This window comes from Musca vetustissima, unplaced genomic scaffold (genome assembly GCF_032173495.1).
Source record: "Musca vetustissima isolate MV318-11 ecotype Yass unplaced genomic scaffold, APGP_CSIRO_Mvet_v1 utg35065, whole genome shotgun sequence".
NCBI lineage: Eukaryota > Metazoa > Arthropoda > Insecta > Diptera > Muscidae > Musca > Musca vetustissima.
Window position 1 is genome coordinate 57,247 of NW_026886282.1, and position 14,366 is coordinate 71,612.

At 35.7% G+C, this 14,366-nt stretch overlaps 2 protein-coding genes across 2 annotated transcripts; both read left to right on the top strand.

Moving 5' to 3' along the window:
• The first annotated feature begins 2,058 nt into the window (after window positions 1-2,058).
• LOC133333803 (myosin light chain kinase, smooth muscle-like) lies at window positions 2,059-3,927 on the top strand. Its single transcript, XM_061542091.1, has one exon. The coding sequence runs from the start codon at window positions 2,059-2,061 to the stop codon at window positions 3,925-3,927; it is 1,869 nt and encodes a 622-aa protein (XP_061398075.1).
• On the top strand, window positions 2,059-13,840 carry LOC133333801 (myosin light chain kinase, smooth muscle-like; the record flags this gene model as incomplete). Its single annotated transcript, XM_061542089.1, has 3 exons — window positions 2,059-3,900; window positions 12,232-12,256; window positions 13,830-13,840. Coding segments are annotated over exons 1-3 (1,878 nt in total), but the record flags the coding sequence as incomplete, so codon positions are not given.
• Between the last annotated feature and the right edge of the window lie 526 nt (window positions 13,841-14,366).

Genomic DNA, 14,366 nt, shown 5'->3' on the forward strand with positions numbered 1-14,366 from the left:
CATCTTGGCAGAAAATGTTACGACTCAAATGCTGCCTAATTTTTACTATTTTGAAGGTTTTAGAAACATTTCTGCACCGGTAGTGCTATGCAGAAATTGTGTTCTTTATAGGTCCATGTTTTGACATCGCCATCGTAATATAAAGGCCTTTAGAAACTTTTGGCCACATTTGCCCACCGAAATGACTGTAATTTGACATTCCAACTTCTTGGAGGCTGAGAAATATATTTGCTGATTATTATACCCTTCACTACGCTGTGGTACAGGGTATTATGTCTTTGTGCATATGTTTGTAACAGGCAAAAGGAAACGAGATAGACCCATGGTTCCTTTTGAGAATATGCATAGAATCACTTTCTGAGTCGATTTACGCATGTCCGTCTGTCCGTCCGTCTGTCTGTCCATGTATTTTTGTGAGCAAAGTACAGGTCGCATTTATGATCCGAATTGGATCAAATTTGGCACAGCTCATTTGTTTGGCACAAGGACGAACCCTATTGAAATTGGGAAAAATCGGTCCAGATATATATATATATATATATATTCGTCCGATTTTATGTAAATGGAGCTCCCATATATATTTTCGTCCGATTTAAGGTAAATGGTGTACCAAAGGTCCTATATATCTTTCGATTGGCACGAAATTTGGTACAGCGTACTGAATTAAGTCTAGAATGATGTGTGTTAAGTTTTCTTAAAATCGGTCCAGATTTAGATATAGGTCCCATATATATATATATATATATATATATATTCGTCCGATTTTACGTAAATGGTGTACCAAAGACCCTACATATCTTCCGAAATTTGGCATAGTGTTTCTTGAAAATCGGTCCACATTTAGATATAGATCCCATATATATTTCCGTACGATTTAAGGTAAATGGTGCACCAAAGTCCCCATATATCTTTCGATTTTAAGATAGCGTTCTGAATTAAATCTAGAATGATGTGTGCAAAGTTTCGTGAAAATCGGTTCAGATGTACATACACCTCTATATATATTTCCGTCCGATTTTAAGTAAATGGTGCACTAAATATCCATAGCTTGGCCGATTGACACAACGTACTGAAGTGAAATCGGTTCAAATATAGATATAGCAAAGCTTACATATATAATTTCGAATTTAGGATACATATGCTGAATATACCCAAGTGGTGAAGGGTATCACATAGTCGGCCCAGTCCGACTTTACTACTTTCCTTACTGGTTTGTGATATAGGTTCATGTTGTGGACATACCGTAATATACAAGTCCCGACCCTATTTTTCGTATTTTGAAAATGATTAATATTGGCCCAAGTTTCGGGATAGCCCCTCTACAACGGTACTCCCCCGTATTCGGTATTTTGCGGTTGTTGGACATGTTTTTCAGTCGAATTGGCTTTATGAATATATTTTGGATTCTAATTATGCGTCAATCTCACAATCACAAATTATCAATATTGGCCCCCACATAACAGTCCTCCACTCCATTTCCGGCATCCTAGAGGTCTAAAATCAGCATTACGACGAAGACCATATATAATTATATTTACCCTCAACATCGTTATACTCTAATATACCACCACAAAATATAATTCTATGGCGGTTAGTGGAAAGCAATGACCGTGCACTAGAAGTGCAGGCAGCACAAATTTATTTCATAATTTTAATTTGACAAATGGACATTGGCATCTTTGTTTTACGTATCACAACTACGCGTCCATTCATCGATACACAACAAATTCACCACGCACACACACCACACATGAACTATATTTCACCATCAAAAATTATTCACCATTAATTTATAATTTTTTTGTTGCTAATTTCGAGGAACATTTTCAAAAATATTAAAGTCCAATTTTTTAAGCGCCCACACACATTAGAACACTATCAACAAATTTTTGTTGAACTGAATTTCACCACCACCATGCATTAGCCAGTTGCATTCACGAATAAACATATTTTTGAGGAAAATATTTGTTTCAGTCCACAGCCGAACGTCCAAGACTTTGAAACATTTAAAAGTGAAATAAAAAAAGAAAGAAAAAAATAAAATTTTTATAAGACGCAATGGAAGTCCTTAAATTTGCTGTAAATTTGTGTCAAAAGGATATCACGGCCCTTGAGGGTAGTGCAGTCCGTATTGAGTGTGAAATAGTTTGTGAGGCTGATCGTAAAATTATTTGGTATCAAAATGATCAGCCACTTGAAGAATCGGAACGCATTCAAATTCTCGCGGAAGCAAATAAAGCGGTTTTGATTATCAAGGATATTAAAAAGGACGATGCTGGCGTGTATAAAATTGTGGTTAGCAATGGTGCCGATGAAATTACCGATACTTGTAAGGTGAATGTAACAACACCTACAGAAGTTGGAGATAAATCTGAAAATAAGGAAGTAGTTGCACCAGAATGTCCTGTGGAAATAAATACCATTATAACTCCACCAACACCAGATCTAGCCAAGGGAGACAGCGTTTTTCTGGACACCAATGTGGTGGATGGTAAGACCGAGGCTGAGAATTCTGTCGAGCAAAAAGAAGTTGTGGCTGCTGCAATTTCGTCCGAACCCACCGCAACAGAATCAGTTAAGGTTGCAACGGAAAATATTGAGTGTGGCATAGAGGCTGTAGAGGCCTCAAAACAATCGGATACATCATCGGGCATAACACAAGAAAATTCGCAAAATCAAGAGGTAGCGAAAAATGAAACTGATTCCAAAGATGTCGAAGTCGTAACATCTTTAAAGGAAACCGAAAACTCTGCGCCTCAAACTGAAGATACAAAAGCAGAAAATATACCATCTGCCACAGAAACTCAAGCAACTTCTGATAAATCAACTGATGTACCTGCTTCTGATCTTAAAGGAGAAAATCCACCATCCGCCACAGAAACACAAGCATCTTCCGACAAGTCAACTGAAATACCAGCCTCTGAAGTTAAACAGGATGTGGCTACCGAAGTAAAGCCACCAGCAGTGGAACAACCAAGTGTTGAATCTTCAGAGGTAACAAAACCGACAACCTTGACAGAACAACAACAAACAACAGAGGTACCGGAAAGTCCAAAGGAGGAAAATGTAAAAGCTACAGAAGTTCCCAAATCTCAACCAGTGGAAACTCCCCAAACCGATGAAAGCAGTCAACAGCAAGCTGATAACACGAAGACCACCGATGAAATAAAATCCCTAGCAAAATCGGAACCAACTGATACTTCCCAAGATAACAATAAATCTGAAAATTCTACCAATGTAACAACAGAAACTCAAACGCCTAAGGAGGAAACTCCAAAAGTTGAAGAAACAGCCCCAGCAGATATTACCTTGGATCCATTAACCACTTTACCAGCAGATGAAACTAAAAATGAAACTTCAGATTCTAATCAGCAATCGAAGGATACACAAACTTCTGAATTACCAGCTGTAACAGATTTGCCAACAACAATAGCGGAAACTTGCCAAACGGAAGTTACATCATTGCTAACCCAGGCCTTGGGGGCCGTGGACACTAACCAACCCCCGAAGGAGTGCGGTGCTGAAGTTGAAACTCAAACACCCAAAGAAGAAACTGCACAACTTTCAGAACCTGGTACAAATATTGCATCTACTACTGATAGTTCAGCAGTACAATCAGCTGTCCCTGAAGCTCCCCAAAATCAATCGGAACAATCTGGTGATGGAGCTAAGGATACTACAACTGAAATTAAACCTTCCACTGAAGAGACAAATAAATCTGAGGAGCCAGGACTAGTGGAAACGAGTGGTGAAGTGAAACTTGAGACCCAAACTTCAACGGTGGAACCAGTGGTAGCTGACACCAATTCTGCAGGAGTTGTAGCTACAGAAGATCAAGTAAAGGTATGCGAAGCCGTTGCTCCACCAACCGATCAAGTTCCAGCAGAAATATTAGCCGAAGTTTGTCCAAAAGAAGGAACAGCATAAGGTCCCCATTTTATTAACTCTTCGATATATAAATTAACATATTTTTTATTCGACGATTTTATTAGATATAGAAATAATTCCATTGGATCCGTTCGAATTTGTATATATATAACCAAAAATATTAAAATATTTAATAAACAGATAACAGAGGACGTGTGTAATTGATTATCCCATAATACGAGGGCAGTTCGGAAAGTTCTTAGCCTAGCGCTATTTTGCTATAAACAGAAAAATTTTGTTTCGATCTGGCAACTCCTTCATTTAGAAACAGGTGTTCAAAAAAGACAAGGGAAAATTAGAAATGCGAGCTTTCATTGTAAAAAAAATTGCGGATGCGCCTGTTTCTATATGAAGGAGTTGCCAGATCGAAATAAAATTTAACATGTGTTCATAACAGAGATGGAAGTTTACAAAACACTTAGACAGAAGTCTATATCGCGCTCTCATCACATTTTTATAAACGATAAATCTAGTTATAGATGTACTACAATGCTGATATCCATTTTAACCGATGCTGATATTTGGAAGGATGAAAATTCGGATTTTTTAATTTTTTTTTTGAAAATTCGGCCATATTATAAACTGACAGTGCACTGTCAAGATTTTTTTGGAATATGTTTTGAAATACATTTGAATTTGTAGTTAACGGCCCTGCAGAAATATACAGTTCCGCTATTTTATATTTCTCCAAATTTTCTGTAATTTTGAATTTAATCTTCTAGAGTGAATATAAGTCCGATTTTATATAAATAGTCCACCGAATACACTATGTATGTCCGATTGCACAAAATTTAGCATACCGCTCTGTATAGAATCTGGAATAATGTGTGTCAAATCAGCTTTAAATTGATTCATGGCAATGATCATGACCTTGGTGGACAGTTGATATCTCCAATGCAATAAAACCATTTTTGTTCGGGTTGTGTGACATGTGGCAAAATCTTTTTTAAATCACATATTCTCAATAGCACATACTCATCAATAGTAGTGTGAGCCAGATATCCCATTTTTTGGTCATAATTAGAGCGGTGGCTTCATTAAATAAATAGTATCTCTGATTACGATTCTGCAAGGAAAATGTAAAAAAACACAAGGCTGGATCGAAAAATGCGGTCAATTTGTTTTCAAGTTGAACTGATCAAATTATTTTCGAATACATTTTGTAGAGCTATGGTCACTGATTACAAATGTGAAATCAAATTTTGAAAATCCAATAAAAAAATCCAAAATGGCGGATAAAATATAAGAAAAGAACTTAATATTTAATTTCTTGGCAATATTTAAAATAAGAATAGCCTGAAATCGTATTTTTATGTATTATGGTCTAAAAACTATGACATACCTTAATTAAATTTCGATTATAGCTCAATATCCTTAACACTAGAACGCCGAAGGCGGTCATTTTGACCGCTTTCCAATTTCAAGTACAAAAGCATCTGTGCATTTAATGACACTTTTTTTAAAATTTGGTGAATTTTTTATAATAAACGTAATTCTATGAGGTACAAAAAGTCACCATATTTAAAAAAAGTGTCATTAAATGCACAGATGCTTTTGTACTTGAAATTGGAAAGCGGTCAAAATGACCGCCTTCGGCGTTCTAGTGTTAAGCTACCAAAATAATGAGAATTCCGTTTATATGGGGTCTACCCCGAAACCTGAGTCAATGTTGATAGTTTTTGGGTACGAAGGTAAGGCTAATACCTTCCAATTTAATCATCAGTAAAAATAAGTCATTTCGTTTTCGATGCAGAGCGCATAAAACAGTGATTTTTTTGGATTTAATGACCTCTCTTCAATTACTTGAGGATTCTCGGAACCACAAATACAACAATTGTGTGTATTAACATACCCTCAGAGCGAGAAATGTAATCCATCGCTGAAGAAAATATTGTTCGAAAAATTGCCCTTCCAAAACCTGTTGTTCAAGTACCCATTTCAGGTATCTACGACGTTGCAAATGGGTCAGCTCGTATAATTTTTTGCGCGAGCTGCTCTTTATATGGACGTAGGCGTAGATCTAAATGCAAAATACGCAAAAATGTCTGATGGGGCTGTCTCATCAAACATTTTGGCGTATTCCTGAGAACGAGGAGAAATCGACACATTCGGGTCTTCGGCAACACTTTCAATTATAATTAATTGATTGTGTAAACCATAATCTCCTCCTGTGGCAGTGGCAGAGACAAAGATATCTGAATATCGGGTTCAAAATTTTTGAAAACCAGTTCTCTCTTCCTCGAAATGTATTTTTTCAAGTATTTGGCATAACTAAATATAAAACCAGTGAGCGGAGCATTATAGTCGGATGAGGCCGACCATATGATACCCTACACAACTTCCACGAAACTATAACTTTCTGTGGTTCTATATTCTGAGCTTGGGCAATATTTCGCGATATTTGCACCCTCTTGACCGACTAGAGGTCAACAAATATTACAAATGTTCAGTACAGCCCTTCTTATCACTTGTCCAGATTCCCATCACCGTGTTGTGTTGTGATGTTCGGCTGTCATATACCACTCCTCTTGAACATACTATCAACTTCTCGGATCTAGGACCTTCAGGTGTAAATATATACCCCGTAGAATACAAATTTTGTAATTTTTCACACAAAAGTCAGGATCCATTTGGCCCGATCTCTTCTACGTGCAAAAATTCGCGGTGTTTGGGTCATAATTGCGGCCTCTGGAGCGACCAGAAAAACCGACAAAAATAAAGTTTTTGGTCCATTTCATCCCCTAAATATTAACCGATCTTTTCCAAAAACAATAGGGGTCTTCATTGACCAGAACCCATCATACATGCAAAATTTCGTGAAGATTGGTATTTAACTGTGGCCTGTATCGTGTTTACAAATTATAATGGACAGACGGATGGACGGACACATGTCTAGATCGACTCAGCTAGTCGATATATGACGATCGGTATACTTAAAGGTGGGTCTAGGACCAATATTTCGCGGCGTTACAAACTTTTGGGGCTGCGCAAAGCTATAATACCCTGACAACATAGTTGTGTAGGGTATAAAAATTGAAATATGAAATATTGAAATACATAAAAATAAGGTTTTAGTGTTAAGACATAGGTAAAATTTAGAATAGACCATCAAAACGCTAAAATGACGATTTCTCGTCATTGAGGACCTCACCTAAAATCTAATGAGCAACTTTTTTTTTGTAGAATATTACGAGATCTCGCATCTTGTAATAATTGGGGTCCGGTTCAGTAACAACTAAGGGCGAAAAGGACTTACAAGGAATAGAGTTAGAATGACGAATCTTCTACAAAAAAAATCCTCATTCGATGTTACTGAAGAAATGTAATCTCCAATTATACAATTACACACAATTGGTACAAATCAAGATATCAAGCTATCTATTCATGAATAATATGGTCGACAGAAAAAAATAATAATTTCCGAACTTTGATCAATGGCAAATTTTTCCTTTAGTGGTTTTCATATATTCACCAAGGTTTTTATCCCAAATAGGAAGTATTCCACACCACCAAAATCGTTTTGTGTGTTCAAAGCACTATTTTAACTATTGCGAACTATGATGTGATTTCAACAGACGGATATTGGTAAATCGCGATAGAATTTTATTCGGATCAGGAATATACACTTTACAAGATCTCCGGTGAATGTCTTTGTGCATATGTTTGTAACAGGCAAAAGGAAACGAGATATACACATAGTTCCTTTTTAGAATATGCATAGAATCACATTTTAAGTCGATTTATACATGTCCGTCCGTCCGCTTATCTGTCTGTCTGTATGTCCATGTTAAATTGTGAGCAAAGTACAGGTCGCATTTATGATCCGAATTGGATGAAATTTGTCATAGGTCACTTATTTGGCCCAAGGACGAACCCTATTAAAATTGGGAAAAATCGGTCCAGATTTAGATTTAGCTCCCATATATATTTTCGTCCGATTTAAAGTAAATGGTGTACCAATGTCCCACATATCTTTCGATTTGCACGAAATTTGGCATAGCGTAATGAATTATGTCTAGAATGATGTGTGTTAAGTTTCCTGGAAATCGGTCCAGATTTAGATATAGCTCCCATATATATTTTCGTTCGATTTAAGGTAAATGGTGCGTCAAATTACCTAAATATCTTTCGATCTGCACGAAATTTGGCACAGCGTAATTATTTAGGTCTTAAATGATGTGTGTTAAGTTTCCAGAAAATCGGTTCAGATTTATATATAGCTCCCATATATTTTCGTCCGATTTTATGTAAATAGTGCACAAAAGTCTCTATATATTCTTCGATTTGCAGGAAATTTGACATAGCGTACTGAATTGATACTAGAATGATGTATGCAAAGTTTCATGACAATCGGTTAAGATTTAGATATAGCACCCATATATATATTATATATTCATAAAAATATAAATATTTCATTATCCGTAATGATGTGTCCAACACAAACATTGTTTATAACTTATATCTGTTTATATTGGCCAAAACAACTGGCCTTCGCAATTGACTAATAAAACTCAACTCATCTAATATAACCAAAAATAAATTGCATTTGCTTTATGACGAAGTAGGAGGTGGTGGTAATTTTTGGCATGACAAGTAAAAACAAATGCCCGCCACAGAAACGACGTCATTTAGTTTTGTGTGTGTGTGTGTTTTTTTTTTTTTTTGTTCAAAACATCTTCAGCGAATCAAGGAAATATAGGATCACAAAAATAGAATCCACAAAAATGTTTCAATCATCGTTGCATTTGTCGCATCTGTTCATTCAAGTAATTAAAATAGTTTGGCCTAGTGGGTGGATGGTTGGTGGAATTACAGGCAGGCAGTCAATTGAAAATAATTAGGAACCAATTGAATGAAACAACGAGAAAAACGATGAGGAAATAGTGAAATTGCGTTTTATATAAACAGTATGTTATGATTGGTCTAAATAAAACCAAATATTGCAATTATTTTTGGAGTCAATAAAAGCGAATGAATGAGGAAGGTAGGAAATGTAGGGCTTGTTTTTATACCCTACACAACTATGTTGTCAGGGTATTATAGCTTTGTGCAGTCCCAGCAGTTTGTAACGCCGCGAAATATTGGTCCTAGACCCACCTTTAGTCATATCTCGACTAGCTGAGTCGATCTAGACATGTGTGTCCGTGCGTCTGTCCATTATAATTTGTAAACACGATACAGTCCACAGTTATGGATCAATCTTCACCAAATTTTGCGTGGAGAGTACGTTCGGCCCAATGAAGACCCCTATTGTTTTTGGTAAAAATCGGTTAATATTGTGGGGGATGAAATGGACCAAATACTTAATTTTCGTCGGTTTTTCTGGTCGCTCCAGAGGCCGCAGTTATGGTCCGAACATCGTGGAATTTTACAGGGAGAAAAGGATCGTGCCATAGAATAAGCATGCCTGTTTTGATAAAGATCGGTCAATTTTAGCGGGTCAAATGGACCCTGACTTTTGTGTGAAAAAGTTTCCATTATTTGGTAGGAAATTAAATAGCTCCAATATAAAATTCGCAGACCTCATATAAAGCTTCATCCCTTTTATTGATATTACGGCTGTGATTTGGCACTTCGGGAACTTTTTTGTAAAAAAAAACTATGAAGAACTATTCTATGAAGAACATTTTCAATATAAGTCCATGTTTCTATACAAAGTGTATGCGTCATTTTCGGTACGTTCAAAGTTAAAGCATAATTTTCCGTCCAAGTGTATAGAGTTTGATATTCGTTTTCTTCTGGCAGCAATTTACCATGGCATGGTATCTATGTAAAACTAGCGATAGATTTTAGATAAAATATTTTGCCTGGTCGAGCTAAACGATAGTTTTAAATTTAGGTCGTCATTTGTTGTACCTTGCTGAAGATAGTAAACAATTTAGTCAGAATTTTGGACACCATACATCCACCCCTTGCGTTAGTTCGCTAAATAAAGTGGGAGAAGGGCAGCAAAATTGCTCAACCATGACACATACACTCTAACTCCAAATATCTGGTAAAAACTGTCAGTCAGCAACACTTTCTAGCTTGTTGCGTCAAACTATAACCAAAGTAAGCATTAAAAAGGCTCAAATGTCCCATGAATTTTACTTCATATCTTTCAAAAATAGCGGTTTACACCGAACATTTCCATGTAACTATTTATGTACATTTTCAAAATGTAATTGACATCTTCAGATCAATTAGTGGAACCTACTGTATAATAAAACAGCTGTGTATAGCGTGACGTATCACAGCTAATATAGCAGAGAATATTATTTATCATATTTCTTAGAAGATTTGTGAAATGAAATTATTCGCCCACTTAGAGGTCGGTCTTTGATCTTTGTGAACAGAGGCAGCGGCAAGTGTGTGAATAATAGAATGTGGACAATATGTTAACGTTTTCCAACACTGGTACGTTAGCCACCCACACGCTCAGCATCAACAACAGAAATTACGATGCTCATCGAAAAACAAAACGTTAAAAGTAAATGATATTAAAAATTAGTCATTCGACACATAATCGATTTCGAAAATTGTCATCAGTATACGTAGAGACGCCAAACCGTCAGCCATCATTTAAATTGTTTTTCTCTAAGAAAATATTAAAAAAAATATATACAAACAATGTCTTCAGAACAACACTACGATACCGATAATGATGAGGAAACCGAAATGGAAAGAAATGTCGTCAAGGAGGGAGCATCAAAAAAGGAATATCTAGAATTCTTGAAATATATTGGCGATAAAAAGGCGAAACTAGGTGAAAGTGTCAAATTCAAAACTATCATCATTGGAAAACCTGTCGTCTATATTCAGTGGCGTTTTAATGGTGAATATCTCGAAGAGGGCAACGAAAACTTTGAAATGTCCTCAAAGGGAAATCATTATATGCTAACGGTTAAGAAAATGTCGCCCGAAACCGTTGGTTGTGTAGAAGTTGTTGCCAGAAATCATGTTGGTGTTGCATGCTTTCAAGTTCAATTGGAGCTGGAAGAATAAAGGGAAGTGTATGAGTTGTTGATGGTTGATTAGTTTGTAAAAACTTGTAATTTAAATTATTTAATAAATAATTTTAATAAAATATAAACAATAAAAATTATGTGGTGTTTTTTGGAAGGGAAAGTGTAATTTGGCATAACCCGTTTTTTCGGAAACTTCCATTAAAATAATTTTAAGCAGTAAGGAAAATAGTAAAGACTAAGTGGGCCGACTATATGATACCCTTCATATAGTCGGCCATTCTATAAGCTATGCTAAATTTTGTAAATCGACTAAAAGCAAATTGAACACACGCTGTTGGGTGTGCTGCACTGTTTAAAATTTAATCTCAATCAGACAACCTTTGATTACTTGGGGTACAATTAACATGAATAGGCCGATTTGAAGGAAACTTGCCGAGATCAATTTAAATTAATTTCATTACGTTGTGTCAATCGGCCTAGCTGTGGGTCTTTAGTGCACCAATTACTTAAAATCGGACGAAAGTATAACATATAGGAACTACATGTAAATAATTAAAAAAACTTGACACACGTAAAGTTAAACTAACTTAAGTACATTCTACAAAATTGTGTGTCAATCGGCCAAACTTTGGGTCTTTAGTGCACAATTTACATTAAATTGGAAGAATATGTATATGGGATCTATATTTAAATCTGAACCTATTTTCACGAAACTTGACACACATCATTCTACACTCAATTCCGTACGCTATATCAAATTTCGTGCAGACCGAAAGATATATAGGGACTTTGGTGCACTGTTTACATAAAATCGGAGGAAGATATATATGGGAAATATATCTAAATCAGAACCGATTTTTACGAAACTTAAATCACACCACTCTAGACTTTGCAGTACGCTATGCCAAATTTCGTATAAATTGCTAAATATATAGGGACTTCGGTACACCATTTACCATAAAACGGACGAAAATATATATGGGAGCTATATCTAAATCTGAACTGTTTTTTACCAATTTCAATAGGGTTCGTCCTTGGCTAAATAATTGTGCTGTGCCAAATTTCATCCAAATCGGATCATAAATGTGCTTTGTTTACAATTTATACAACAACAACAATTTTATGTATTTATTCATAAATTGTACAACTAATTGGAATGTCTGTTTTTATAATGATCGATCAAAAAATGATATTTCTTAAAAGATATCAGTGAGTAAGAAAGAAGAGCTACTAACATTTAAGTTTTTTGAATCTACACTAATTCTATAATGTCCCTATAAAATTTCAAGTAAAAAATCTCAAGAACTCTTGAAAATATAACCGATTTATTGTGTCAGCATCAAGTGACGACAAGAGTGATTCTCAAACTTCAAAGAAGCAGTGTTTTTACGACTGGCGGGCACGATAACTCAGAAACTAATAATTCAATCGGTTCCAAATTTTGACACGTTTCTCTGGGAGTGTATATCTATCGTATGAACTAGGATAAAGTCAATCGGTGAAGAACTTCCTTATTTTTTAACTTTGTTTTTGGTAAAAAATAGGAGAATTTCAAAAAAAAAAAAAAATCAAAGGGCCGCCATTTTGTTACTTTTTTTAACGAAGTTCATACGAGAGCCAGATATGTACCCTTTTTAACACACTTGGAATTTACGGATTCCGATGTTCCAGTGAGGATTACTTTGTATCATGTTCGCCATCAATGTGGTGCAACCCCCATATGCATTTTCCAAACTTTTTCGATATAAATGCCAAATACAAGATATCAAACAAGTGTTGATACGGAATGTTTAAATTTGTATATGCCATGCCGAGGGATTGGAAGCTAAATGCACATTTTTGCGGAAAATTAACTATATAGGTACATGCTCTGATTGTTATGTTTAGTAACGGATTTTTCTCATTGGAGTGGCTGTAATATGGTATATCGGATTGCTGCTGATGAAAAAACTTATTTTCCAAAATAATTCAATAAAGGTTAATATTTTAAATGACATCTTTAATTTTCGGTATTTTGAAGTTCCTATCCAAGTTTTTCAACCTTTTTAGAAATGATATTTATCACAAAATGAGGGCTACACTAAAAATGGACCAATATTGATCCTTTTTAGTGGGAAGATTTTCTAAACATGGAGAATGCAAAATTACATCAAATAATGTAGAAAAACGTAACCAAGATCTTCAAAATATAGAAAATTGGGCTACCCTAAAAAGGACCTATATATCCCATTTTCAATACCAAACATCCTTGGAGTAGTAGCAATGTATGTGCAGAATTTCAAAATCTGACGACAGCTTCGAATTTTATTCAGATTAAGATTAAATGGGGTCTCAGGAGAATATTTGGTTGTAATGGAAACAAATTCATTATACCCTCGTGAAGGGTTTGATTGAATCCTTCGATTGCATATCGATATTAAAGGTATGGATATGATCAGTAAATAATCTCTATCCGTCACATGGACTCTTTTGGAAAAGATCGGTTAATATTTAGGGGATGAAATGGACCAAAAACTTTATTTTTGTCGGTTTTTCTGATCGCTCCAGAGGCCGCAATTATGGCCCAAACACGAATTTTTGCATGGAGAAGCGGTCAATATTTAGCGGGTCAAATGGACCCTAACTTTTGTGTGAAAATTGACAACATTTGTATTCTATAGCGTATATATTTACTACTGAAGGACGTAGACCCGAGAAGTTGATAGTATATCCAAGAGGAGGGGTTGATCTTTTAATTGATACCAATTATATTGTCGTAGGTACTCCGATGCGGGAGTTACACTTAAATATTTACAGGTGCTTACGTATTCAGATATTATTTAATAACCTAATACCACACTGGAGGGCGGAAATATAGCGCGGATCGCTTTGAAATGTTCCATGAGGTTTCAGTTATGGTCAAGGACAACGCCTAAAATGTTAGGTGATGATCAGATAATAATTTTTCGGATGAAGTGGACCGAAAACTTAATTATTTGTACTTTTCAAGTCGAAAGCCGAACATCACAACACAATCCACGGTGAAGGGAATCTGGACAAGTATGTAGAGGGGCTGTACTGATTATTAGTAACATTTTCTGACCACTAGCCAGTCAAAAGTGTGCAAATATCGCAAAATATTGCCCAATCTCAAAATATAGAACCACAGAAAGTTAGATTTTCATGGAAGTTGTGTAGGGTATCGTATGGTCGGCCCCGTCCGACTATACTGCTCCGCTCACTGGTTTTTAAAATACTTAACCATTTTTATCCAATATGCGTAGGTCCCCAAAACTACAAAATAGAAAACAAAAATAATATTCGTCAGTGAAATACATTGTATAACAAAAGATCCAAAAAATTGTCTGGCATAATAACGCCCATGCGTAATGTAGCCGTAATTTAAAGACCATTATTATGGCTATTATATTTATTATTACATGTAATTTTTGTACGCATGCGCGTAGATTTGTATTGTCTCCCAAGTACATGCGAGACATACATACGTTCACA